The sequence below is a fragment of the Chlamydomonas reinhardtii genome, chromosome 10, assembly GCF_000002595.2.
Source record: "Chlamydomonas reinhardtii strain CC-503 cw92 mt+ chromosome 10, whole genome shotgun sequence".
Taxonomy (NCBI): Eukaryota; Viridiplantae; Chlorophyta; class Chlorophyceae; order Chlamydomonadales; family Chlamydomonadaceae; genus Chlamydomonas; species Chlamydomonas reinhardtii.
In genome coordinates this window covers 95,082-118,733 of record NC_057013.1, presented here as the reverse complement: position 1 = coordinate 118,733, position 23,652 = coordinate 95,082, and the positions used below count along the sequence as shown (strand labels likewise).

General features: G+C 62.6%; 5 protein-coding genes across 7 annotated transcripts; 4 read left to right on the top strand and 1 right to left on the bottom strand.

The window, feature by feature from the left end:
- The first annotated feature begins 28 nt into the window (after nucleotides 1–28).
- On the top strand, nucleotides 29–9,457 carry CHLRE_10g418500v5 (uncharacterized protein). 2 transcript variants are annotated; one of them, XM_043066420.1, is made up of 15 exons: nucleotides 29–591; nucleotides 746–851; nucleotides 969–1,034; nucleotides 1,200–1,258; nucleotides 1,451–1,634; nucleotides 1,769–2,002; nucleotides 2,147–2,534; nucleotides 2,687–3,147; nucleotides 3,501–3,617; nucleotides 3,917–3,979; nucleotides 4,169–4,426; nucleotides 4,584–4,798; nucleotides 4,981–5,179; nucleotides 5,862–6,149; nucleotides 6,549–9,457. In XM_043066420.1, exons 1-15 carry the CDS (start codon nucleotides 353–355, stop codon nucleotides 7,104–7,106), a joined length of 3,435 nt encoding a protein of 1,144 aa, XP_042919816.1. In that variant the 5' UTR covers nucleotides 29–352; the 3' UTR covers nucleotides 7,107–9,457. The 2 variants fall into 2 exon arrangements, with proteins under 2 accessions (XP_042919816.1, XP_042919817.1); XM_043066419.1 differs by having other exon boundaries at nucleotides 2,678–3,147.
- An 811-nt stretch (nucleotides 9,458–10,268) lies between these two features.
- Nucleotides 10,269–11,994, top strand: CHLRE_10g418450v5 (uncharacterized protein). Its single transcript, XM_043066418.1, has 2 exons — nucleotides 10,269–11,101; nucleotides 11,281–11,994. The coding sequence occupies exons 1-2, from the start codon at nucleotides 11,000–11,002 to the stop codon at nucleotides 11,425–11,427; spliced, it is 249 nt and encodes an 82-aa protein (XP_042919815.1). The 5' UTR covers nucleotides 10,269–10,999; the 3' UTR covers nucleotides 11,428–11,994.
- A 22-nt stretch (nucleotides 11,995–12,016) lies between these two features.
- CHLRE_10g418400v5 (uncharacterized protein) lies at nucleotides 12,017–16,825 on the bottom strand. Of its 2 annotated transcripts, none has more exons than XM_043066417.1 (5): nucleotides 16,470–16,825; nucleotides 14,790–16,105; nucleotides 14,018–14,632; nucleotides 13,370–13,783; nucleotides 12,017–13,211 (listed from the first exon to the last, which is right to left on the bottom strand). In XM_043066417.1, exons 2-5 carry the CDS (start codon nucleotides 15,981–15,983, stop codon nucleotides 13,104–13,106), a joined length of 2,331 nt encoding a protein of 776 aa, XP_042919814.1. In that variant the 5' UTR covers nucleotides 15,984–16,105; nucleotides 16,470–16,825; the 3' UTR covers nucleotides 12,017–13,103. The 2 variants fall into 2 exon arrangements, with proteins under 2 accessions (XP_042919814.1, XP_042919813.1); XM_043066416.1 differs by having other exon boundaries at nucleotides 12,397–13,211.
- Nucleotides 16,826–16,952: 127 nt separating this feature from the next.
- On the top strand, nucleotides 16,953–19,348 carry CHLRE_10g418350v5 (uncharacterized protein). The gene is made up of 3 exons (XM_001702583.2): nucleotides 16,953–17,333; nucleotides 17,647–17,732; nucleotides 18,498–19,348. The coding sequence occupies exons 1-3, from the start codon at nucleotides 17,167–17,169 to the stop codon at nucleotides 18,668–18,670; spliced, it is 426 nt and encodes a 141-aa protein (XP_001702635.2). The 5' UTR covers nucleotides 16,953–17,166; the 3' UTR covers nucleotides 18,671–19,348.
- Nucleotides 19,349–19,398: 50 nt separating this feature from the next.
- CHLRE_10g418300v5 (uncharacterized protein) lies at nucleotides 19,399–23,627 on the top strand. The gene is made up of 6 exons (XM_001702584.2): nucleotides 19,399–19,747; nucleotides 20,007–20,186; nucleotides 20,526–20,711; nucleotides 20,946–21,043; nucleotides 21,373–21,464; nucleotides 21,665–23,627. The coding sequence occupies exons 1-6, from the start codon at nucleotides 19,708–19,710 to the stop codon at nucleotides 22,188–22,190; spliced, it is 1,122 nt and encodes a 373-aa protein (XP_001702636.1). The 5' UTR covers nucleotides 19,399–19,707; the 3' UTR covers nucleotides 22,191–23,627.
- Nucleotides 23,628–23,652: the final 25 nt, after the last annotated feature.

The following is a 23,652-nucleotide window of genomic DNA, read 5'->3' as shown; positions in this document are numbered from 1 at the left end:
TCAAGGCAGAAATGCATATTCACATTTAGCTGTGCATTTAAAACCAAGCCCACTGGACCCTTCAGGCGGCTACTCGTTCTGAAATCCTAGTTGAACGCCCACTGCTTGCACGCTCTAGGTCGCCTACCATGACCCTCTGCGGGCATGCATATCGTTGCAGCACGTAAAGACGTTAGATCGATACAAGGAAAAAGCGTCTCGGTCTCGAGAGACAACCCGGCGGTGGTCGACTTCCAGGAGCGCGCCGTGGCCGCTGGCTGGCGCTGCTGCAGAAAAGCACTCAACCAGTCTTTGCGGCGGCGCACAGGACAGGAGGGGCGCCGTCGTTGACGTGCCGGGTCAAGGAACAGAGATGGCGACGAACTCGGGCGGGGCATTTCGCCAGGCTTACGGCGCGTACAATGATGAGGAGTACATGTTTGACGATGACATGGACTACGTGCCGCCTGCGCGCAAGAAGCCGGCTTTTGGTGGAAAGGAGAGGCCGACAAACAAACGACCGACCCCGGCGCACTCACCCCCGCCCGGCGCGGGCGGTCTTGCGACCAGTCCAAAGGCTGTGAGGTCTCGACCCACCAACAACCAGCTGCTGTGAGTAGCTGGCGCTGCAACAGAAGCGTGGGGCGTGCAAGTCGTTTTTGCATGTGTCGGGGTCTTGGTCCACGCCGGTTGCCTCAATGAGGCGCTCAGCGCAGCAGACACTTATAAAGTGCCTGACATTGTCCTGTTTCCTGGACCCTCTCAGTTACAAGGCGTACTTCCGCTGGGCGCACTATCCTCACAAGCTGAAGAACGCAAACATGCCCGTTGAGACGGACGCGTGCGCGAGTGTCACAGCTGCATTCTTGCAGGTACGTTGTTGAAGGTCGTTGTGATGAAGCCAGGCGCGGCGGTAGTCACCCGCGCCGTTACCACTCGGTTGACCGACGCTCACTAAGCTGGCTGCGATGACGTGCCTCATTACGCAGGTTCTGCAAATTATGCAGACCGCGGAGCAGCTACGACATGGCGGTAACAAGCGCAACGTGTTGCAGGTGGGGGGTGTTGCCGGGGAGTGCAAGCAGTGGCGAGGAGGCACCCGGCAGGGTGTAATGGGGGTTCGCGAGCTGTGACAGTGTGCGTGCCGGATGTGGGGTTCCCCGCGCAGCTTCTTGTCCTACTTGGTTTCGGTTTGCGCTGCTCTCTTTGTCACGCTACAGATTCTCTCGAGCAATACGCGACGCACTAAAGTGGTGGAATTGTCTTCGGGGACACACAGGTGTGTGCGTATGTGGTACTGTCAAGCACTTTCATTGATTGCCGGCGGCATGCGCATTTGCTTTCCCGTTGCAAACACTCACACATCCTTTCCTTGTGCTTTGAAACCATACACACGCACGTACATGCAACCGCACGCACAGCACACATACGCACGGAAGTGGCTGCGTAAGTCCGCGCCCCGCCGCCACAGGGTGCCTGACGAGCTGAAGAAGCACTACCTATCCGACGGAGAAGGCGGGCAGTACAGCACCAACCTGGACCGCAACCGCTACGGCAACGATGACAACTACCTGTTCACCGTCATCCGGTACGACCTGGAGTTCCTGGGGCTGTGCCCCTGCATGGTGGACGTGGAGATCATTGACGCCAAACAGGTGCGTGCGTGTGCGCGCGCGTTTGTATTGAGGGAGGGCATGTGGCTTTACAAGGGCGGGGCGTGCTCTCAAAGCTTATGCTGCGCCTTTGGTCTTCTAGCTCCCCCAAGTGTCCCCGTCTCCCGCCTCAGCAGGGCAACTCCTCCATCATCGTGTCTGCGGGGACGGAGGTGTGCACGTGCCAGGGCGGGCCGCCGCTCGGCAGCGCGGCGGTGGGCACCGGGGCCGTGGGGCCGCTGGGCTCGGGCGGTGCCGGCGGCGTGGGCGCCGTACACCCGGGGCACATGGCGGCGGCCGCCATGGGGCACATGGGTGGCCCCCCCGCACAGACATTCAGTGGCGGCGACCGACAGGCCATAGTCATGAAGGTAAGCCGGGCCGCGCAGCCGTGGCAGAAGGCGGGGACAAGGCACCCTTCCAAGTCAGGCATGATCGGAGGCTGCAAGTCAACACAGCAAAAGATGGCCCCTGATTTCGTTATGCATGGATCCGCTCTGTCATGCATGCTGCAGTCTGAGTACCACGCGCCCGACGCGGCGGCGGCTATGGGTGCACTGGCGGCGGGGGCCAACGGCGCGTATGCGGCAGCAGCAGGCATGGGGCTGGCGGCCCTTCCGGGGCTGGGCGTAGCTGGGTTGCCCGGCCTCCCAGGGGTGCCTGGCGTGCCGCCGGGCGTTCCCGGTGTGCCGGGTGTGCCGGGCGTACCCGGCGTGCCAGGCCTGGGGCCAGCCGACATGACCGCTGTCGCGGGCGGTGCAGGGCCGCCGCTGTTCGGGCCAGGCGGCTTCCGCGGTCCGGCTGCTGCGGCGCTGGGCGGCGGGCCAGTGGGTCGCGAGAGCCCAAAACGTTCCGGCACCTCGGTCAGCCAACTGTTTGACGCGCTGGTGATGGCGGCGACAGGTGCGTGCCAGGAACCGCAGGGGCGGGGAACGGGTGCATGGAATGATGAAGGAGGGCAGCGTACATGGAAGTGTGGCACACAAAGGGGTTGGGCTGCGACTCCAGAGCATGCTTCATTCTGACACATGGCCGCTCTTTGGCAGGCGGCGCAGACGGCGCGGCAGCGGCAGGCGGTCTGGGTGGCGAGCCGCCCGTTACCAGTCCCGCACACGTGGACCAGCCGCGGACTACAGCCGGCGGTATGGCAGGCGGCGCCGGGGTTGGTGGTGCGGCGGGCGGCGCCACTCAGCGGCTGCATCCGCCGCCTAACCGCAACAAGAGCAAACTATGGTCACTCAACAACCTTTCCTACGGCGGCGAGGTGGACAGCCTCCAGAACGCGCTGGACGCCTTTCGGGAGCAGGACGAGATCGCCAGTGGGGACCCTGCCGCCTTCCTGGCTTCGGGGCTGGGGCCGGACGGCAGCACGGGCGGCGGGCTGCAGCGCTCCGACTCTCTGCGGCAACGGCGGCGCAAGCCCGTGCGCAACAGCTCCATCCTTGGCCGGCCCGCCAGCAGCAGCGGTATGGCGCCCCTGGGCTCCAAGCTCATGGGCGGAGCCATGAGCCTACGGGTAAGAGTAGGGTGTGGTGGGGTGCTGATGTGGGAGGCGACGGATGGCGAACATGAGGCAGCAGGAGTTGAGCAGCGAGCCTTTTCAGCTGGCGGTGTCGCAGGCGGGAGCGGTCAGCTGCATCTGTCTTCCCCCGTAGCCTACCACCGTTCGCATGAATGGCTACCACCACCCCCTTGACCGAAAACTTGATGCTCAATCTCATGGAACGCATGATAACCAAGCACGCAAACACAACTGAGTTAGCAATCGGGGATGGCCTGTATCGTCACGGCTCGTGTCATGGCTTGCGTGCAAAGGCTCGTGTCATGCCCCCTGCCGCTGCCTCAGTATCAAACTCCCGCGCTCTACAGGAGAAGTCGGACGATAACCTGAAGCTAGCAGCTGCGGACCCAGACCTGGGCGCCGCATTGGGCGCCATGAACGCCGGGGCGCACCCGGCCGGCATTCTGCCTGGGGCCAGCTTCCAGGTGCGTGTCATGAAGGGGTAGTGCCAGGGTGAGATGGATACGGGGTCAGCAGGGCAGGCGGTGGGGCATCATCAGGGTCTGGTGCACATACCGTAGCTGATGTGGTGGGCATGGACTAGGGTTGGCGTGGAGGCGGGCGGGAGGGGCGGTGTGGATGGGGTGGGGGTTCGGGGCAGTGGGCAGGTGGCAGGTTGCTGGCTGTGAGCGGAGTCTGTACAGGCCCTCTCCTTCCGCTCCTGGCTGGCTGCTCACTGCCCTGGCCGCACCCGCCCCAAACTGACCACGCCTGGACGCCATAGGCGGGAGATGGACGCGCGGGACCGGGACTGGGGAATGGCGGTGGTGGTGATGGTGCAACGCAGGTGGGTAACACCGGCAATCGTGTTCAAGTGGCAGTTTGGCAAAGTTAAATCCCCACATAGCGATGCTGGCTGCCGGTTGGAGGCTCGTTGGCTGTTGTGTACCTCGCAGTTTGCCCTTGCTCCATCCCTCCTGGGCTTGGGTGCCAATCTTACCTGCTGTCCTATGCCGGGGTCCTGGGCTCCGTGCAGGTGAGTAGCCTGGCCAGCGGCGAGGACGACAACGACGGCGGCGGCGGCGACCAGGCGGACGACGGCACCGGCGGCGACGAGGCGCTAGCGGCGGGCAAGGGCGAGGACCTGGGGGTGGAGGGCGAGGGCGAGGCCGGCGGCGAGGGCGGCGAAGAGGGCATGGGCGAGGGCGCAGAGGAGGGCGGCATGGGCCGCGGCGGCGCCGGCGTCGGCCCCACTGCAAGCGGCACGTTGCGCGCTGGCGCTTTGGGCGCGAGGGTGAGTGACAGAGACATCCTGGACGGATAGTGCATTCAGGCCGGGGATCCCAAACGATCGCTGGGAAAGGTGGATCGAGAGCCCTTACAGCTCCAATGTTTCCTTGCTGCTGGTAGGCTCACTTGCCCATTACATAATGCGCCTGAAACGCTTGCAGAGCCCTCTGCGCCACCATGTGCGACACGTGCCGCGCCAGTCGTCAGTGGCTAATCTGGCGCCCCGGGTGGCGGGTGCGGGCGCGGCGGGTGGGGCGGGCGGCGTGGGCGCGGGCGCGCTGGGGCTGCTGGGCCCAGGCGGCCTGGGCGGGTCGGCTCAGGCCGCGATTGCGGGCGAGCAGCTCAAGCGCCTGGCCAATGAGCTGGAGGTGATGAGGTGAGCGAGCCGGAGTGCGAGGGACATCAAAGGCTATTCGGTTGAGCAAGTCAAGGTTCGTGGTAGTTTTCATGCAAGCTTCGCTGACAGCCTCCGGTGCCTTGTGGGCTATCAACTGAACCCCAGGAGGATTTGTAGCGAGTTTCCTGGCCATCGCCCTTCGCCCCTTCCTTTCCTGTCAGGGCCGAGAACCGCTCGTTACGGCAGCAGCTGCAGCGCTCCGGCAGCTCCACCGCCGCACAGCTAAACGCGGCAGCTACGGCGGCGGCAGGCGGTGCGAGCGCAGGAGGTGGTGCGGGTGCGGGTAACGCCGCCGCCAACGGGTCGCCCAGCATTGCCAAGGTGGACGCCAGCGAATCGGCGCGGTTGCGGAAGCTGGAGGTGCGTCGAGGGCATGTCCGAGAGCCCTTGCAACGGCTGACTGGGAGCGGGGGTTAAAGCGTGGCGGGGGGGGGGGGTATTCCGATCCCAAAGAACCAAGACACGGAACCAGCTCACATATCGCGGAGGATGTATGGCCTTCTCCTTTTCCTTGGACGCCCTCGAGCCTTGTTCTTCTTGTCGGCGGCTCGGCGCTGGCCGTACACTGTAGACAATACCATCGAGTCGCGGCGCCTATCCGCAACACTAAATTGCGCAACACAGACTGTATACCCACCTATATGGCGCACCAGCAGCACCGTCGCCGCGTAGAAAGCGCCGGCACCGAAACGACATGCGCAGGGTTGCAATGTAGCATTCGAGATCAACGCCAAAGAAGCGCGAGAGGAACTAAATTATTTACCCTGACGCCCGCGAGCCTGGGTGACAAGGGTGCATGAAGCGCGGGGAGTGCGTTAAGACTTAAGAGGGGTCGGGCATATGGCGTTACTCCAGCAGTAGCGCGGGCCTTTGCATAGGGCGAGTCAGGGTAACGCGCGGCTGACATCAGGGTGACACGACCGGGCCTGTATTGGGGGAGGGGTTGTGCACCTCAAACCCAGGACCACCACTCCACCCGTTCCTCATCCTTGCAACGTCGTTAAATTGCACCCCCGCTCCTTGTGGTGTCGCTCCCGCGCAGTCTGAGCTGGCTTCCCTGCGCGGCGAGCTGCATGGGCTGGGTGACGCCAAGAAGACCGCCGAGGACGAGGCCACGCGGCTGCGGCGCGAGCTCCTGGCCAGCCAGCAGCAGGTGGCGGCGCTGCTCAACAAGGTGCTGGGCGGCGCCGCCTTGGCGGGCGAGGGCGCGGGCGGCGACTCGGCGCAGCTGGCAGCACAGCTGGCTGCCACCATGAAACAGGCAGCGGGTGGCGGCGGGCCGGACGCGATGGCGGCGGCACCCGCGGCGGGCGGCAGCAGTGGCGCCACAGTGAGTGCGGAGCCTGGTGCGACTAGGCTATGGCGTTTACTTGCGTGCGTGCGTGCGTGCGTGCGTGCGGATTCTGCGGTTGCCGTAGCGCTCTGTACCTGCTAGTGCGTGCCATGTTTCGAGCTGTGGGATAGTTCCTTGCCTTGGTGGCTGATGCCTCCCACCCCCTCACCACCCTCGAACCCCATGCACGCGTAATTGGACCGTTCATCGCCGGCACCACCACCCTGACCTGCGCACGCCGGCCCACTACCTACGTCCACCATCCACACCATCCACATCACCTACGTCCACCGACACTCTTCACGCGGCCCAACTCGCCTCCTCCTGACCATTCATCGTCCACCGCTCACCAACAGCCTTCTGCCGCTGCTGCTGTCATGGATACGGCTGATGCAGGCGAAGGTGGGCACTAGTGTGCCGGCCGACGGCAGCGAGTCCCGGAAGCGCAGCGCTGAAGAGGCCGGCATGCGGGCAGCGGACGGCAGTGGCAGCTCGGAAGAGGGCGTCGCGGCGAAGAAGATGGCTGTGGAGAGCAGCGCTGGCGGCATGACGGGTGGCAGCAGCAGCGGGGGCGCTCTGGACAGCCTGCCCAGCCTGTGCCCGGTGACCGGGGTGGCTGCCGCGGCCAGCCCTGCGCCGGGTCAGGCCCAGGCAGCGGGCGTTGGCGCCGCGCTCCCGGCCGAGTCGGTGCTGACGATGACCACCACCCGCGCCGACAGCATGTGCTTCTCCGATTTGCAGCTGCTGGGCCCGCTGCCAACCCTGGACGGCCTCGATTTCCTAGCACCCACCGCACTGGACGCAGCTGTCAGCAGCCGAAACGTGTCAGCGCCGCCCGTGGGACCCGCCGGCCCTGGGGCCGGTTCCGCCTCGGGGTCGGCGTCACTGCCCCAGGTGCCGGCGGGGCTGTCTGGCACGCTTGGGGCGGGCCAGCATACCGTCCCGCAGGCCTGAGGCCGGGCGGTGTACTCCGTTTTTGCATGGCATGTCGCCAATTTTGACGTCGCTCGGTGAGCTTCATATGGCACCTGGTGAGCTAGCACATGCTACACGAGGGGTCAGAGAAGAGAGAGAACAAAGAACGGGTCCCGCTAGTGCTTAAGAGTTGCCGCTGCGTTGTGAGCAGCCGGTGTTCTTGTAGCACGCGTGGGCACCTCAGTCCAGTATGTCAGTGGAGCAGCTGCATGGGAGCGGGGGACTGGGCAGTGTGCACACCGGGGGCATGCATGGGTCAGGAGCAATGCCTTTCTGAGTGAGGGGATATCGGCCTAGATGGCGGCCAAGTGTGGACGTGAGTGTTGGTAGGTATGGGCGTGCTGTGCCTGGCAGGGCAAGCGCTGCTGCCATGTAGGCCAGCGGCATGTGGGTTGTATTTGGACGTCGTCTGGTGTTAGTATACCGTGTGTTATGTTGTCAGAGGTGGGCGGCTGGGCTCGGGCGCAGTACTGGGGCCGCCCTATAGGGTAGGTGCCTGGCCCCGCTTGAGACAGGGCCGGCGTCATGGGCCCATGCCAAGGGAGAGTGGACGATGATGTTGCGGTCGTTGCCGTGCACGCAATTTACGTGTGTGGGCGCCTTGCGCATTGTACCGTATTTCTGGTAGTGAGCTTCTGACGGTCCCGCTTGCACATTCTGGCACCGGTCGCTGATATATTGAACGGTTGCTGACGAACGAAGTGTCCTTATGTCGTAAAGTGCGGGACCGTATGAAGCGTATGCTTGTTCAGCAGCACGACTTCTGGGCATGCATGCACTTGGTTCCGGTTTCTTACAGTACGTCTTGAGTTGGGGCTGGCAAGTAGGTGATGGGGGTAGCTGGGAATTGCGGCGAGGAAGCGCCGGGGCGGCTGCACGCTTGCGCACCCACGCCTATGTGTATATTCCAAGATGAGTCTCAAAGAAATGTTCACTGGTCCTTGCTGACGGTTCTGGGACGTATGGTTTTTGTGCAGTGCCCCCCCAGCGAAGCGTTCCAGGGGGGGGGGGGGCGAAGCCCCCCAGGAACACCCCTGTCCGTGGCGTCGGCAAAACATACCGTAGCATACTGGCGCAAACCGCGACTGCTACGTATTAGTATTTGTTAATGCCTATTGCATATAAATAGGCGGCGGGGAAAATTCGGGCGGAGCGAGAGGTGCCTTCGCACGTCCATGGACAATTGACTTTCGCGAGGTTGCCCGAAAAGCAAGCCATGGCTTTGCGCAGTATGACTTCTGTACGTCGTAAATGTGCTACAAAGACACAGCAGACGGCGAGCCGTCATAAAGAGCCTGTCACCGTTGTCCATTTCTGTAGCGGCTCGCTCTCACGCCTCTTTCTTCCTGGTCCGGGCGCAACCCCCAGTGGACGCGTCCGGATTTGCGGGGATGCCAAAGGCCCCCAACATAGAGGCGTGTGCTTAGTAGGCGCCCGCGTCAAGGTGGCTGGGTTGATAACGACCCGGGATCAGCCCTTTTCCTGCCTCCCTAAGGCAGGTGTTGGGCATGTGGTGTTGACATGCAGGATGGGGACCGGCGTCACTGGTTTTGGGACTGCACTGTGGCGCTGTCCCTGCGGGAACACATGGGAATGGCTATGGGTTTCATGCCAGAGGATGCTCTAGGTGCCTTCTCTCGTGAGGAGTTGTGGTTGGTGCGCCCGCCTGCGGGGCTTGCGCCACCTGTGTGGGATGTGGTGTGTCTCGCTGCTATGTCTGCCCTGGACTTTGGTCGGCAGCGTATGGTTATGGCCGGGCTGGCGGCGCGAGCGAAGCTGCCGTCGGCCCGGGTGCTGAGCATTGGACTTGCCGTCGTAGCTGACTTCTGGGGTCGGCTCCAGACGTTTGTGTCTTTGGGTATCAGGCCGAAGGGTTGGGACACTGTGCCGTCTGCGCATCCTTTCATCTCTCGGGCTGTTGGTGACGGCATGGTTTTGCGCTTGCCGTATGACGCTGATTCCCCGCCTCCTCGCCGTGAGAGGTTGTGCGTGGTTGGTGGCTTTGTGCGTGGGCAGGTTGTACGCGTGGGCGACCGTTCTAGTACCTGGACGCTTGCGCCCTGGTTAGTGCGTGTGCTGTGCATGTGTCCTGCGGCCTAGACGTTTCCCGGCACTTCTGTGCCTAGGCTTGTGACGTTGAGGCACAGCGGTGGGGCTCTGGCGGGTTGAGGCTTGGCTAGGACTCACTGTGCGCGGAGTCACACGGACTTTGCCCGCGGGAGGGTTTGCAGCAAAGTCGGGGTTGGTGGAGTCATGTTGGGCCCTGATAGCATGTGATGGCTCGGCGTCTTCGGGTGCTGGGACTGTCCCCTCTGTAACATCCGCATTCCTAAGGCAGCCACCTCCTTGTTGTGCAGTGCAGCTTAATGTGCTAGCGGCTCATGGTTTGGACATACCGGTATACTCCGTAACACTGGACAAGAGTCGGCACGGCAGACCCGCAGACACGGAGTGGCACGCCGCAGCCATGAGTGCCGGTGCTGCCAGTAGGGGCGTCCACAAGGCAAGTGGCTGCCATCGACGCGTGCCTGTTAGGGGCAATGGGTACGTTGTGGAAGGAGGTTGCGACTACAGCGGGAATGCGTGACTGGGTGCCGGTACGGTTTCGGGCTATAAGTATGGTTGCCGACGGGCAAGACACCACAGGGTTATCTTGCATGTACTGGTCCGCGCGGGCTTGAGGCGCCCTTCAGCGTCGCATCGCGGGTCGCTTTTGGCCGCGACGTTGCCATTTCTGGTTCTCGGTAGCCCAGTGGTAGCGACCCCAAAGGAAACCTGGCGGGAAGTGCCCCTTATCGTCGGTCGCGCGTCAGGGCCACTCTGCCTGACTGACGTGGCGGTACAGCTACCTCCTTTTATCCTTCGCATGGGTTCCAGGGCACCTTCCAGGGGTAGGCCGCCGCCGCTGGCGAGACGGGCCATGAGCCCATGACCACGTTCTCGCCAGTTCTCGCAATCTCGCCCACGGCATCCAGGCGAGATTCGGGGGCCGTATGCAGCCCCCACGCGACGAGAATGCACCCCCGGAAACGCCCAATCTTTCTCGCCTGAGGGCCGGCATTTGGGCCCGTTTCTTGCCGCTGCCCGAAGATGCAAGCCCTAAGATTGGGTTCATGACAGCGAGAGGGCCTAGCCCTGGAAGATGCAAGCCCTGCCATCACCTGCTTAAAGACGACAGCGACCTGGAGTTCCTGGCAAAGAAGAAGGTCCTAGAAGGCTGAGCAGTGGGAGCAGAAGAGCCATGAAGGCGGCAAGGCGCCGTACTGATCGCCAAGTGCCCCACGGTTGCGGACAAGGGTGGATGTGTGGTGGGCAGGGGAGGACCATCTGGACCATCGAGGTGGTGAAGCGGGCATAACCACACGCCAGGCTACACGGCCTACACTAGGTATTGGCGGTTTGTCCATAGCGGGGCGGGAGTCAGGGTGTTGTGATGGTTGACGACTGGATGCAGTGCAGAAGCGCGCCAGACATATCCTAGCCTTAAAATGCTGGGTTCGGGGGCTCGTCAGTTGTGCCACCACAGACTTCTGTTCGTTCTGACGCGCCAAACTGCCAAACAACGGTCTAAAGCAGCCCCTTTTCCCGTGACCGGGGAACACTTGATCAGACCTACCGGCTTTCCACCTCCCTCGCCACCGTTGCTCCAAATCAATTAACTCGTTTGCTAACTAGTGCATATTTGGGCTCTGTGCGTTAGTGCGTCACGTAATGGGGTGACCGCTGTGTGAGCGGCATGATTGGGCGCCCAGATTGGGCACAAAAGGGCGTGATTTCAGACGCATCCGCGACTTCGCTACTCACTCTTGCGCCTCTTGCACTCCTGAGACCTCTTACTACCCTCTTCCTTGTGTTCACTTCAGCTGTGCATCATGGCCCCCGCCCGTGGCATTCCCGCTGATATTCTGGCGCTGTCCGTGCCCATCGTCTTCGCGGCGGGCGCCTTCAGCACCATGCTTTACCGCGTCATCCGCGTAAGTGGACAGGGCGCAGGGCGAGGCAATCGAGCTTTGCCGCCGAGTTTGTTTGCGACTCAGGAGGCTCTGTTGGCACCCTAGCCTGCGTCCTCTTTAGGTGCCTCATTATAGCCTGCTGTGCTTTGCGATTGGCTTGCCAACCGCGGTCTGCTGCCCCACAAATTGCCCACCGACAGCACGACCCCGAGCAGACTGCGGGCATCACGCCTGAGACTGCTGAGGCAGCCAAGAAGGGTGACCAGTTCAAGAACTCCATTCGCTCAATGTTCGTGGGCCGCAGCACGAGCCTGTTCGACAACGACATGAGCAAGTTTGTCAAGTAAACCGCCTGCATGAGCACTGCGGGCACAAGCCGCAGTCGCCTATAGTAACTGCTGACACAGAGCGTGTGTCCTGAAGCTGTCCGGTGGCTGCGACTGGAGCGGTGTCAGCGTGAGAATTTGCGCTACTTCGCTTACCTACTACGCGGCTCGGCGTAACGCGGGGCTGGTTTCTGAGCTCGATTACTCGAGCGTAGGGGGCATGAAAAGCTTGGAGTGGCCCGAGAGCACTTGGCATTGACAGGGTTTTGCTCTAGACGAGAGCGCGGAGAAGAATGCGTGAGTGACCATATCGGGTGCTTCTTGCTTCCACATTCATGTGAGCCCTTGCGGATTTGGCCTGTTCTGCCTCGTCCTCGGTGTTCTTGACTGCACGCTGGCGTGGCAACCCCTGTCGGCTGTCGGGTGTGCCCGTCCGACGCGGGCGCGCTCGGACTGTGGTGTTCGGTTTAAGGGTTTGGTTTGTCATGTGGAGTGTGCATTCGAGGTGTCATAACAGCCAAAATATAGAATTGGCAAGATAATAAGCCGTGGAACGGCAAAGGAACTGCGCTGTAAGCTGGACGTGGCTACAGCACGTGTGCACGGGTGGGACGCACGTAGTATTGTACAGCGAGCCAAAACAGCAGGCTGGTCACGCACACTGCAGCGATGAGGGGTGGCCCGTGTCGCACACCCAGCATCGGACAGTTCGGTCCCTCTGCCAGCTGTGATGAAGAGACCGGTTCAGGATGGAGCCTTGGAGCAACTTCTGAGGCACACTACGGAACCAGCCAACCTGCCCTTACCCTGTCCTGTACGGTGTCTCATTTACGGTGCCTCAGACGTGAAGGACGGTAAAGGAACAATGGTGCAACGTAACAGCAAGATTGCAAGAACGCGTGTGGCATACGTTCAGTTGAGCTTTCTTGTCTCGCGGCACAGCAATTGATGCGATCAGGGGAGAGAATCACGGGAGAGAATGTAGACACGCAACTGCACATATATCACAAGAAGATTGGAAGGTAGTCAAACCCTCACTCTTTTGCCTCACCGCCCAGTTCGCTTGCTCCCCGCAACGAACAAACGGTCCAAAACGTATGCTCCCCGTCGTCGGGTCTAATATCTTACCACAACGCCTATACGAGCTTGTCTACGAGTCAGTACAAGATAGACACTCATATCTTTGCATCCGCCACCATCCCATCAGAGCTCACTGCTGCTGCTTATGATGCCTTTAATACATGCCGTGCTACATGTAACTCGTCCCACATTCACAAAAGGTTGCCAGGAAGCACAGCAGGTCCGGCGCTGGACGGCCAGCTACATACTGGGTGGGCCTTACACAGCTTAATGCTACACACCTACACGTTGTATGACACGAGTAGGCCGCTAACCAGCTGCTAAGAAGACCGACACCATAGTCCATGCGGCCGTCACCGACACCATGTGCACTTGTTGGTGTGGCCATCAATCCATCATGTTCTATGGCTAGCACGACATTGTCGATGAGTTGCGCAAGGACACGCTGTATATATCGTGTGTAATCCGCGCGCCCGCCTGCCATTAGCTAGCCAACACCACAGGTCACATGTCACAGTACCTCCCGCAGCCTGCTGCTAACAAGTCCGTTTCTCAATGCAACGCAACACTCCACACAGCATACGGCGCAAAAAGCCTCACGCCCATCACCGTCGCGCTCACAGCGACCCCTCCAGCAGGCCTGGCTGCAGCGTGCGGAAGGTTATGTGGTGCGCCAACAACGTGTCTGCCACCGCGGCAGGCAGCCGCGCGGGCGTCTTGGCGCCCTGTGTGTTGCGGATGCGCACGAGAGGGTGGGAGTTGAATGTTTGAAGCGATTGTAAGATCAAAGAGGACAGCAAACAGGCATCGTGCCGCATCATGGCCATTCTCAAGCATGCGCGCCCTGGCTTTTCCGAATGCATACGCCGCCATGCCGACCCGCCTTCGTATGGCTGCCTGTGCCGGTGCACACGCGCAGGTGGCTGCAACCCGCCGCCCGTGCCGCCTCAATCTGAGCCTCCAGCGCCGCCACTGCCTCCGTCACATGGAGCCCATGCAGGTCCACAAACCGCACACACCCCTCGCTGGGGACGCCCTGCGCCTTGCCGCCGGTGCCCTGTGGCTGTGCAGGGTGTGCCTTGCCGCCGCCCTTGCCCTGCTGCTCCGTCTTGCCACCCGCCTGCCGCTTGCCGCCGCCTTGCTGCTGTTGCCGGCCGGCGACGTGCGCATTGCGGGCGGCGAAGATGCGCGCCGCCGCCGCCGCGTGCGCCGCCTTCATGGCCTCATTGGCGGCGCGGCCCTTGCGGCCCAGCTGCCGGGCCAGCGCCTTGTCGCCGGACAGGAAGGCCAGCGTGGCCTGAAGCAGGGGACGGGAAGGGAGGGGAAGGGCCTTGCGCGGAAACTCGTGCACGGATATGCGCATCATGAAGCTGGTGGCTTATGGGGCGGGATGCACACACCGCTCCAACGAACGCGTCAGCGGACCGCCTTCAAGCTGCGGCCCCGGCTCACTGCACGGGCATGCGCGATCAGCATCCGCACAGCCGCAGCATGTCCCCCACATACCATCCCAAACCTCCCATTGCCGCACCTGCATGAAGAACGCGTTTCGTGCGCGCGCCAGCACTGCCGCCTCCGCCCGCTCCTCGCCGTACTGCGCCGCGGCAGCCGCGCCCGTGGCCACACGGGGGACCGCCACTCCCTCAGCCGCAGGCGCAGAACCCTTGGGTGCCGCCGCCGGCTGCGTCTGCTTGGCGCCGCCGACCGCCGACTTGCCTGCGGCCGGCTTGGATGCGGGCGCTGCCAAGTTGACGTCGGCGCTGACCGAATTGCGGAGCATGGCGGCGAAGTTGGGCTTGGCGGGGTTGATGCTGCTGGCCTGGGCGCCCGGCCTGGGTGCTGCCCGGGCAGGCGTGGGAGCGGTAGCGGGGACCGGCGCCGGGGCTGCTTTCCCATCTCCGTCCGTGCTGGCCGCAGGGTGGGCGTCCGCTGGTGCCTCTGCCTTCGCCTCCACTGCATCCTCCTTCGCCTCTGGTGGCCGATTCGCCTTTGCGTGCCCTTCCTTGGGCTGCTGCTGCTGTTGCTGCTTCTGCTCCTGCTGCACTTCACGGGCGTCTTCCACAGCGGCTGCGCCAGAGTGTTTCTTGCTGGGTGTGTGTTGCTGTTGTGGATGCTTCATCGGGGAGCCGGCCAGCGTTGGGAAGGCCTGTGCCGTGCGGAATAGGGGCGTTAGGCCGCGTCCAACATGACGTAAGCTTGGCAAACAAAGCTGTAATCCTCTGTCTTGCATCTGTTCCGTGCGATGTGCCATGCATCCGCCCGCCCGCACGTCTGCCTCGCCCGCCCCCTGTATTGCAGCTCACCTCGGGGTCCAGCTTGAACGCGCCACCCTTGCCCTTGCCCGCCTGACCCTGCTGGGCCGGCTGCCCCTGACCCTTACCGCCCGCAGCCGTGGCGCCCTTGCCCTTGCCGGCCTGCTGCCCCGCCGCGCCACGGCCGCTGGTGCTGGCCCCTGCGGCCGCCGCGGCCCGCTCCGCCGCTCGCTCCGCAGCCGCCTGGCGCTCCAGAGCCGCCAGCTCCGCAAAGGCCGCGGCCAGATCGCCGCCTGTGCGCGCCAGCAGCCGCGCCAGTGCCGCCCCGGCGTAGTGCGGGAAGAACAGCTCCAGCAGCTCCCGCGCCTCACCCGCAGCCAGGGCCTTGTCGCTGCCCTCCAGGGAGGCAGCCAGGCCCTCAACACAATCCGACGCCGCCAGCTGCGACTCGGCCGTCTCTGCGGACGCTGCGCCGCCTGCGCCTGCGCCAGTGCCGGCCGCCGTGCTGCCGCTGGTGCCGCTGGCGCCCTCGCCCTCACCCTCACCCTCAAGATCCTCGGCGCCCATCATGGCGTAGTAGGCGGCCGCGGCGGCTGCGGCCTCCGAGTCGTAGTAGGCCTGGCACTGACTGGCTTCAAAGCTACCATCAGTCAGGTAGCCGTACGTGGCAAGGCCGTACGGGTCTACGAACGCGGCGTCGTAGTACACGGCGCCATTGTACGGCACGCCGCCCTCCCAGCGGTACGGTAGTTGCTCCAGAGCGCCGCCTCCATACGCGCCGCCACCTGCCAGAGCATCTCCCTCCTCTCCTGCGTTGGAAGAGTGGCCGCACTCGCCGTCCTCAGCGCCGCACTCGCAGCAACCACCCGCAGACGACTCGCCGCACGCGCCGACGCCGGCCTCGCCCTCCTCGTCGTCACCCTCCTCTGGCGCGCAGCAGTCGGCGGTGCGCGAGGCGCCGCTGGTGCTGCTGCCGCTCACGCTGGCGGCTATGGAGGATGAGGACTGGGCGGGCCGCTCGCTGGGCCGGTCGGGGGTAGCGGGGTGGTGGCCGGAAGCGCGAGGCACGAACGCAGGCGCGTTGACGCGGAGGTGGTGTAGGTGGGACTGGGCCTGTGCGGCGTCCTTCTTAGGCTGCTCAGTTGAAGGGGCTTTCCGGAGCGTGGCCGCGTCGTCACAGTGCGGCACAAACTCCTTGGCGGCGGCGTTCAGCGCCTGGGCGTTGGCGGCGGTTGCGCCGGTCATGATGCTGTGGCGCGTGGAGCCGAAGCTGCTATTGGTGTTGATGGGAAGACGTCACTGCCGTGCTAATGCCGTGCTCAGCAGATGACGACTGCGCTTTGTCACAGGCGTGGCTGCGGCCGGGTCTGCGGCACAGGTCAAGTGGTTGAAACGGGTCAGTCGGGTCAGCACAGTGGCCGGACTGTGCCGGGCGGTTGGTGTATGTTCGAGTTGCCGAGCTGCAGCACTGGTGAGGCACAAACGAGATTCAGGGAGAACATGCACAGGCACCACGTCAATCACCGATGTGCCTTTGGGCACACGGGTGGCGACTTGCCGGGGCTTCACTGCAACACCCGCGCGGGGATCGACGTGCCGCTCAACAGTTTGGACTTTCGGGGCCGTCTGCCGACCGCGAGGCTTGCATAGCCCAGTGCTATAGCTTCACACCTAGCTACCAGTGATATGCAGACGGGGCCCCACCGTGTCGGCAGGAGTCCCTTCGCGTACCTTTCGCAAGAGCGCCGCCGCACAAATGAGTACCGTCGCGCCTCAAGCGTCCCGCTTCTTGTCGGCCGACTCAGGCGCAATTCCGTAGACCGAGTCCAGGAATCGTCGAACGGTTGGGCGAACGCTGCGAAAGATGTGCTTGTCTGTGCCAAGGTATGTGTCCCAATCGAAGAGCACGCAGCTCACTAGCGTCACCCCGAGAATTGCGTTGGTAGCAAGCTTAACACGCCGATGGTACTTCCTACTCAACCAGGCCTTGTCCTCGCGGGAGAGCTTGGGAAGGGGTTGGACCGCTGGCCTGTTCTCGTCCATCCAGCCCACAATATCCCAGCAGTAGATACCGAAACAATAACGCCTGTTAAACGTCAATCATAAAGGGGTGTGCGGGAAAGCAAGGGTTGCAAGCGCTGCGCCCATGCATAATGCATTCGGCGGGACCAATTTGCCTGGTTCTTTGTGCAGCACCATGATACAGTGTAACGTGGTATACCTCAGTACTGGGCCTACTAAAACGAGCTTAAAGGGACTCGGAGAAGGTTCCTCGTCAGAAACGGTCGCTCTTTTCACGACCCGAGCTCGTTGCACCATACTTCCGAGGTGTCCACGTTCATCTTCTAGTACACATACAATTACAGGACGCTGCAACTTTGTGTGACTTGACTAGAGAATGCAGCCCTTCAACTTTACGGAGTTCCAAATGCAGCGGATGCAAGATCTAGAGACGCTCAGCGCAGTGGCGTCCCTGGCGTGGACCACGAAGTCGCTCCCGCCACTGGACGGCATCCCCGAGTCGGCACAGTTCACTGCAGCGGGGACAGCCATTTTTGGATTCCTGCTGCTTGTCCTTCTGTCGCGACCCGGGAGGTAAATGGGCTAGGTTACAGTCGAGGTCAAGCTAGCCGACCGTTGCGCACTGGCGTTTTGTGGTGTGGCGTTGGCAGCCGCTCGCCGCCTTGTCCAACCCCAGGTCGGTAGACCTTGCGGCAGTTTAGGCGGTCATTATACGTTAGCACTCGCTCTCACATGGCCCACCCCTCCCAATATGCGTCTCCCAGCGCGACGGCGCCCCAGAGCACGGCATGCGGGCTGCAGTCTTGCGGCCTTCACACCCTGAACCCATAGGCCCTAGCTTCCCCCACGCAGTGCCTCCCTCCTCGCCCCCCGCTTTGCCCCGCAGGCGCGCCGTGTTCTTGACAGTGGACACGGTGCTGGCGGTGCTGCTGCTGGGGCTACTTCTGGCGGCGGTGTTGGCGCTACCGGCAGGTGGGGGCGGAGGGGCCGGGCAGGCTGCCGGATCGGCGGCTGTGACCGGATGGGGCGGGGTTCTAGCCGCGGGGGGGTGGGGACTGTCTACACCATTCCTAGTCAGCACAATCATTAGACACTCGAGTATGTGCCTAAGCAAAACGACTTGGTCCAGATGTCATCGATAGGACAATATGTCCGCCGGGTGTTCGCACGTGGTCCCTGCAAGCCGGCACTGATACGTGCACTGGAGGTTTGGAGCGTGGGCACCACGGCGGTGCGGCAGCAGTAGCAACAGCAATGGGTGTTATGGGGGTGATGAGTACATTCCTAGCCCGACTCAATGGACACCCAGACCCCGACCAGCCAGCCAGCCTAGAGAGCACGGTGGTATGGTCTTAGCGGGGGCGGTAGATAGCAAGCGCGTATCTACGAGAGTGGGAGGGCTCGTAACGGGCGTTGGGCCTGCGGGAAGGAGGGAACTGTCAGGGGGCGAGAACGGTGAGATGGGGTAGCGGCAAGTGTGTTGGATTTAAGCATATGTGCGCTGTTGGGAACACCTGGTGTACTCGCTGCGCGCTCGTCGGTGGTCTTGTCGGGCTGGCACGTGCGTGCACCAACCGCTAGCGATGCATGCTATTACCATGTACAAACTCTTAACCCTTCCTCTTCCGCGCCCACCACGGTTCAGTTTGGGCTGGTGTCTATCGGCAACCCCCCGCTCTGTATCCGCCTCCTGTTACCTCTCGGCGCCCACCTGTCACCTCCCCGTCCTCCTCGCAGTGGCTGTGTACATCGGCATGCGCGGTTCACTGCTCATGGCGCGATCTCTGGCTGACAACTTCCCACTGGCCGCCGCACTGCTGCGCCCGCTGCTGGCGGCACTGGGGCAGTCGGCGGCGGGGACAGCGGCGGGGGCCGCTGCGGCTGAGGGCGCCACTGCGGCCGGCCCCTAGTAACGCGCCCGCGCCTCATTAGCGCCCGCCGCGCACAGCTGTGTGCTGCGCAACGCTGTAGCTGTGCCACTTGGCGGAGGTGTCCAGCACCTGGGGTACCTGGTTGCGGCCACCAGGGCCGGGGCATTGGCAAGGGACGGCGGCTGCATGGGCTAGGAGCTGCACCATGTGTTGCTGGGGCGCGCCCGGGCGGAGTCTTTTACAGCCACCGCTCTCGCCGCCTGTGCGGCTGGCCTGGTGTGGCTGTGTCCTGGTGGAAGCGCAGTGCCTCTGCACAGGGTTTAAATCATCGTCGATATCAGGGTATGTACACATTTCCCTTAAGTGGCGCGAGGGTCTTGGCAATCAATCGATTGCGCGTTTGTCTAGCGCAGGCAAGTCTGCGAGAAGGGGCTACGTTCGACGTGTGTGCGGTGTGAACCGGGACCCGGCAGAGTAGACAGACGATGATATGAACGCGAACTGGCGCATTGAGTGTGGCAATCGTGGCTGTTGAGTTGTCTCCACGCGGTCGTTTTGTCACGATGAGGGTACACTGGGGGTTTCGAGCGGCGCGAGCGTGCGCGAGTGGTAGTGGCTTTGTGTACACGGAACACCGTGGAAGGCCATGGAACACGGTACGGCGCACGCCGTTGCAGCGGGCGCAGTCCAAGATGATGTTATGATGCTACTCGTCCGCTCCATGAAATAACTAGACGACTACAGTATGCCAGTCGTTCGGCCCAGTTGCAAGAACGAAACTGCTGGACAAAGTTCAGCAAGTTTGCGGGCCTCGTTCTTGGATTGGAACCAAACGTCACCCCCAAAAAGCCACACAGAGCAACCAACGATGTTACTACAAGCAGACAAGGTGCTGTTGTAAGGCCGTGGCTTGACTCCGGTCTGGCAATCGAGCGCGTCGACATTGTGCTCTAGTGGTGAAGATGTGCAAATTGTCAGCTCGCAGTGTTAGCTGCAGATGGTCACTGCGGCGGTGCCGCGCACTTAGCCGGGCTTACTTTTACCCAGGGGCCGTTCTGGCCCTTCTCATCACGGCAATGGAAGCTGCTGGCGACAAGGTTGTCGGCACCACCCAAGGTAGGGCGCCGCTCACCAGCTCTAGTCCTCGCGCCCTATCTACCTCACTCCCACCACAATGCACCCCGAGCCCACACCGCACCTACTAGGCCTCCAGCCAGCCATGCGCAGCGAAGCGTACTGCGCGTGTCGAAGTGACTGCCGTGACCGACGTAATCGCAGTGACTGTGTTCCCCTGCCCGAACGCCGCAGCGCCATTCCTGCTCCCGAAGTGTTCACCCCTGCTCTTCCTCTTCCCCTTACCCATACTGAAACCCAGACGTCAAGGCAGTCGGCTCGCTGGACTCCCTGCCGCTGCTGCCCTGGCAGCGCCCAGTTGGTTGGCAGGCCCCATATGCCGGGTTACAGAACGACCTGGCAGCGCTGCTGGCGGTGCAGCGGCCGCCCGGCGCCACCTGGGTCGCAGTGTTCGCGCTGTCACACCTGGACACACATCATGGTGGGGACAGTGCCCGGAGGGCAGGAGAAGGCTGAATGGAGCATGCTGGTGCACATGAACGGACATGGAAAGTTGTGTGGAGATAACATAGGCACAGTGGGCGTTGGCGGTAGCGGGAACAGGGAGCGGCGCGCTAGCCTAACTGGGCACCCGTCTGGCGCCAGGACGACAATGTCCGTGACCCCGGCACGTGGCAGGCCAGAGCCGCTGACACCATGCGTCGACCAAGGCATTTGCCTCATACATCTACCCTGCATTCCGCAACGAGCTGGCTACCACCCTCACTCCCCACCCACATACCTCCTCTCGCCTGGTGGCCCATTGCCACTCCCGCCCCAGCCCTGATGATGGCCAACGCGCTGACCACACTGCACTACTTTGGCGGCGGTGGCAGCTCCTACATAGTGGCGGTGGCGGACAATGAGGGGCTGGCGCACTGCATGCGGCTGGGGCTGCCCTGCTACAACGCCACCCGGGAGGTGGCGGCGGAGCACAGGGGCGCACACGGCGGGTACGGAACGGAGGGTGAGTACTGGCTGTTCGTGATTGAGGGAGGCCGGGGGCAGGCTTCAGTATTGCGGCATTACTTTAGCCTAATAATGTAGTGCGTTCTGGGTTGAGCGAGGGACTGCACTGGGATCATCCTCGGGACGCATGCTCGCCATTGTGTGTGAGCTCCTGTGATTTTGCCCAGCTCGTAGCAATCACGCGTATACAAGCGAGTCAAAATGGTTGCGCCCTAATGTTGTTGCCGTCCAGGTTACTACCTGGGTTGCTGGGTAAAGGTGCATGTGGTGCGACGGGTGCTGCAGCTGCTGCCGCCCGGAGTCAGTGTGTTGCTCAGCGACCACGACGTGGTGAGGCGGCAGGCGGAGGCGGGAGCAGTTTAAAAGGCAACAGGGGAGGAAACAGTTGACAGGACGCAGGAGGCAGCACGCAGGTTAAAGGCTAAAGCTGCTAACCCCCAGGGCCTTTGGGCCCTGGAAGCCGCAGCAAGCACCGCATTCCCACCACCATCACCACCACCACCACCGCCACCGCCACCACCACCATCACCGCCACCACCACGACCACCACCACCACCACCACCACCACCACCACCACCACCACCACCACTGCCACCGCCACCGCCACCGCCACCACCACCTTACTCTTCCCCGCCTGCCCTCTCCCCTTTTGCCCCCAGGTATTTCTGAAGCGGCTGGCCCCCAGTGTGGACGCCTTCATGTCCGGGACCGAGTGGGACATGACGGCCATGGTGGAGGACTACGGACATAAGTGAGCGGCAAGCGGGCGACTGCCTTGTCCTGGGCCCCAACACCATGCATCTTGTGTTCATTTACCTGCACAGCAACCCCGCTTGCAACCGTCCCCACAGCTGTGGCCTGCGTGCCCCCAACACCTCTAGTCACTGACCAGGACACGTGAGTCGCCACCAGTCACCCTCACCCATCCGATGCCCCTGTTGCTGGCGCCAGGGGCGTCAACACGGGCGTACTGTTCATCCGCAACAGCCCCAACTCCCGCGCCATGTATGACGCCTGGTCTGCCGCCGCCACCCGCCGCACCGGCGACCAAGAGGTCTTTTACGAGCTGTACGGCGTGCACTGGCTGGCGTGTGCGGGGCCCAAGGCGGCCGACTGCAAGCCCGACCCGGCGGTGGGGTCCCGCAAGGTGCCCACGGCGCAGGCGGCCCGTGTGGCGCGGCACAACAGTCCCTGGGAGCGCAACATCAACTGCCCCCCGGTGGACCGGCACAAATACGATGACGCGTACCGGCACGAGGGCGTGGTGGACAGCCCCGACCACTGCGCTGTGCCAGGGCGGCTGTACGCCCACCTTATATGTGTGGGCGACAAGAAGCGCGGCGCAGAGGTGCTGGGCCTGTGGTTCCTGAACGGCGGGGATCCGCTGGGGCTCCGCATCAATACGACAGCGGTGCGGGCCGCGGGGCTGCCTTGCGCGCCACCGGCCGATGTGGCGAAGCTCAGCTTGGTCAAGTAGACGACGGAGCTGGGGGTTGTAAATACCAGCTCAACCTAATACAGCCCCAATTCAAAAGAGCGAGGAGCGAGGGGTCGTCCAAGGGGCCGCGGAGGAAGGAGACTCTGAGAATCATCTCAGGGATTTATCACATGTAAATGTGTTTTGTTGAAGAGCAGAGCATAATGAGCGGTGTGCATAGTACGCCATGCGCGGTGCGGTATGGGCTGCCTGTGTGTGTACCGTACGGGCTGCGTGAGTATCCGCCAAGATTCTGCCAGAGTGTACCGGTGCACTGCGCTGGCACAGTAAGGGTGCCATGGCTCTGCATGGCTGTGACAATGTGACCTCAGTTTCGTTTGAACTAGATGGAATGTTGATATTTCCATGGTTTCCCTCGTTTGCACCTGTTTGCATTGCACTTTGCAAAGTGATTCCATAAATGCATCATGCGCTCTGCCCCTTCATCAGTGATGGGCAGGGACTTTCACATTGATAACAATTGCTTCGTTTTGCGAGCGACCTTGCGGTGTTGCTTGCGTATGCAGGGGGGCGGGACACAGCAGGACAGGCTGTACCAGCAAGCTATGCAGCGTGCCGGGTAACACCCGCGCACACAGTATTTACGCGTTCGTGGTCGTTGAACGTCAGGGGTGCCCCTGTTGAACGTGTATGGGGGGGTGTTGGTTTGAGTTCGCGGGTTCTGAACTTTTTGAGTTTACCGAGGCGGGGTGGGACTGGGCGGGCGTGATCGCGCAGGCGGCGGGAGATGGCGGGACGAGGCATGGGGGAAGGGCATGCGGTAGAGCGGGGACCAGGCCGGCCCCTTGTAGTCAGAGGGCTGAAACTCAAGGGCGATGACGACCCGGGGCACGCAATGGCGGGTCACTAGGAGATGGGGTACGATGTGACGTAAGACCGTTCAGCAGGAGAACCGCCGTTGCGGCGGCGGCAAGGAGTTTGCAGCAGCAGGGGACTGTGTTTGAGGTGAGTAACGTAGTCGTCATCGATAACTGTTATGGACTGTGGACCAGTTAAAGGCAGGCGCGATGAGACTCTTTTGTTAGTGTAACTGGAGGACACAGGGACACACGCACCCGGACAGGTCCAGATAGTTGCGCGTATGGGCACACGTTCCACCCCTGCGTCGCAGTACCGTACTGGGGCCAGGGTCGTGCTGTCGGGTCCACGCGGTGATTGCGTGGGAAGAGAGGGCGGCAAGGAGGGCGGTAGGCCGTAGGCATATCAGGGGCCGATCCACTTGGCATTGTGCATGCACTTATCCATCGCCTGAGGACAGGCTCAGGTGGATTGCACGAGGACTGATGGTTGCTGTGCGGAGTAAGCAGTAAATGGCAGGGGGCGGGTCCGTGGGCGGGTCCGTGGCGATGACATCGTGCCATCGCACAGGCATTAGCCGGCGCACCATGCGAATGCCAACTGTAAATGCTCACGCACCTAAAAGCCCATCAACGACCCCAGA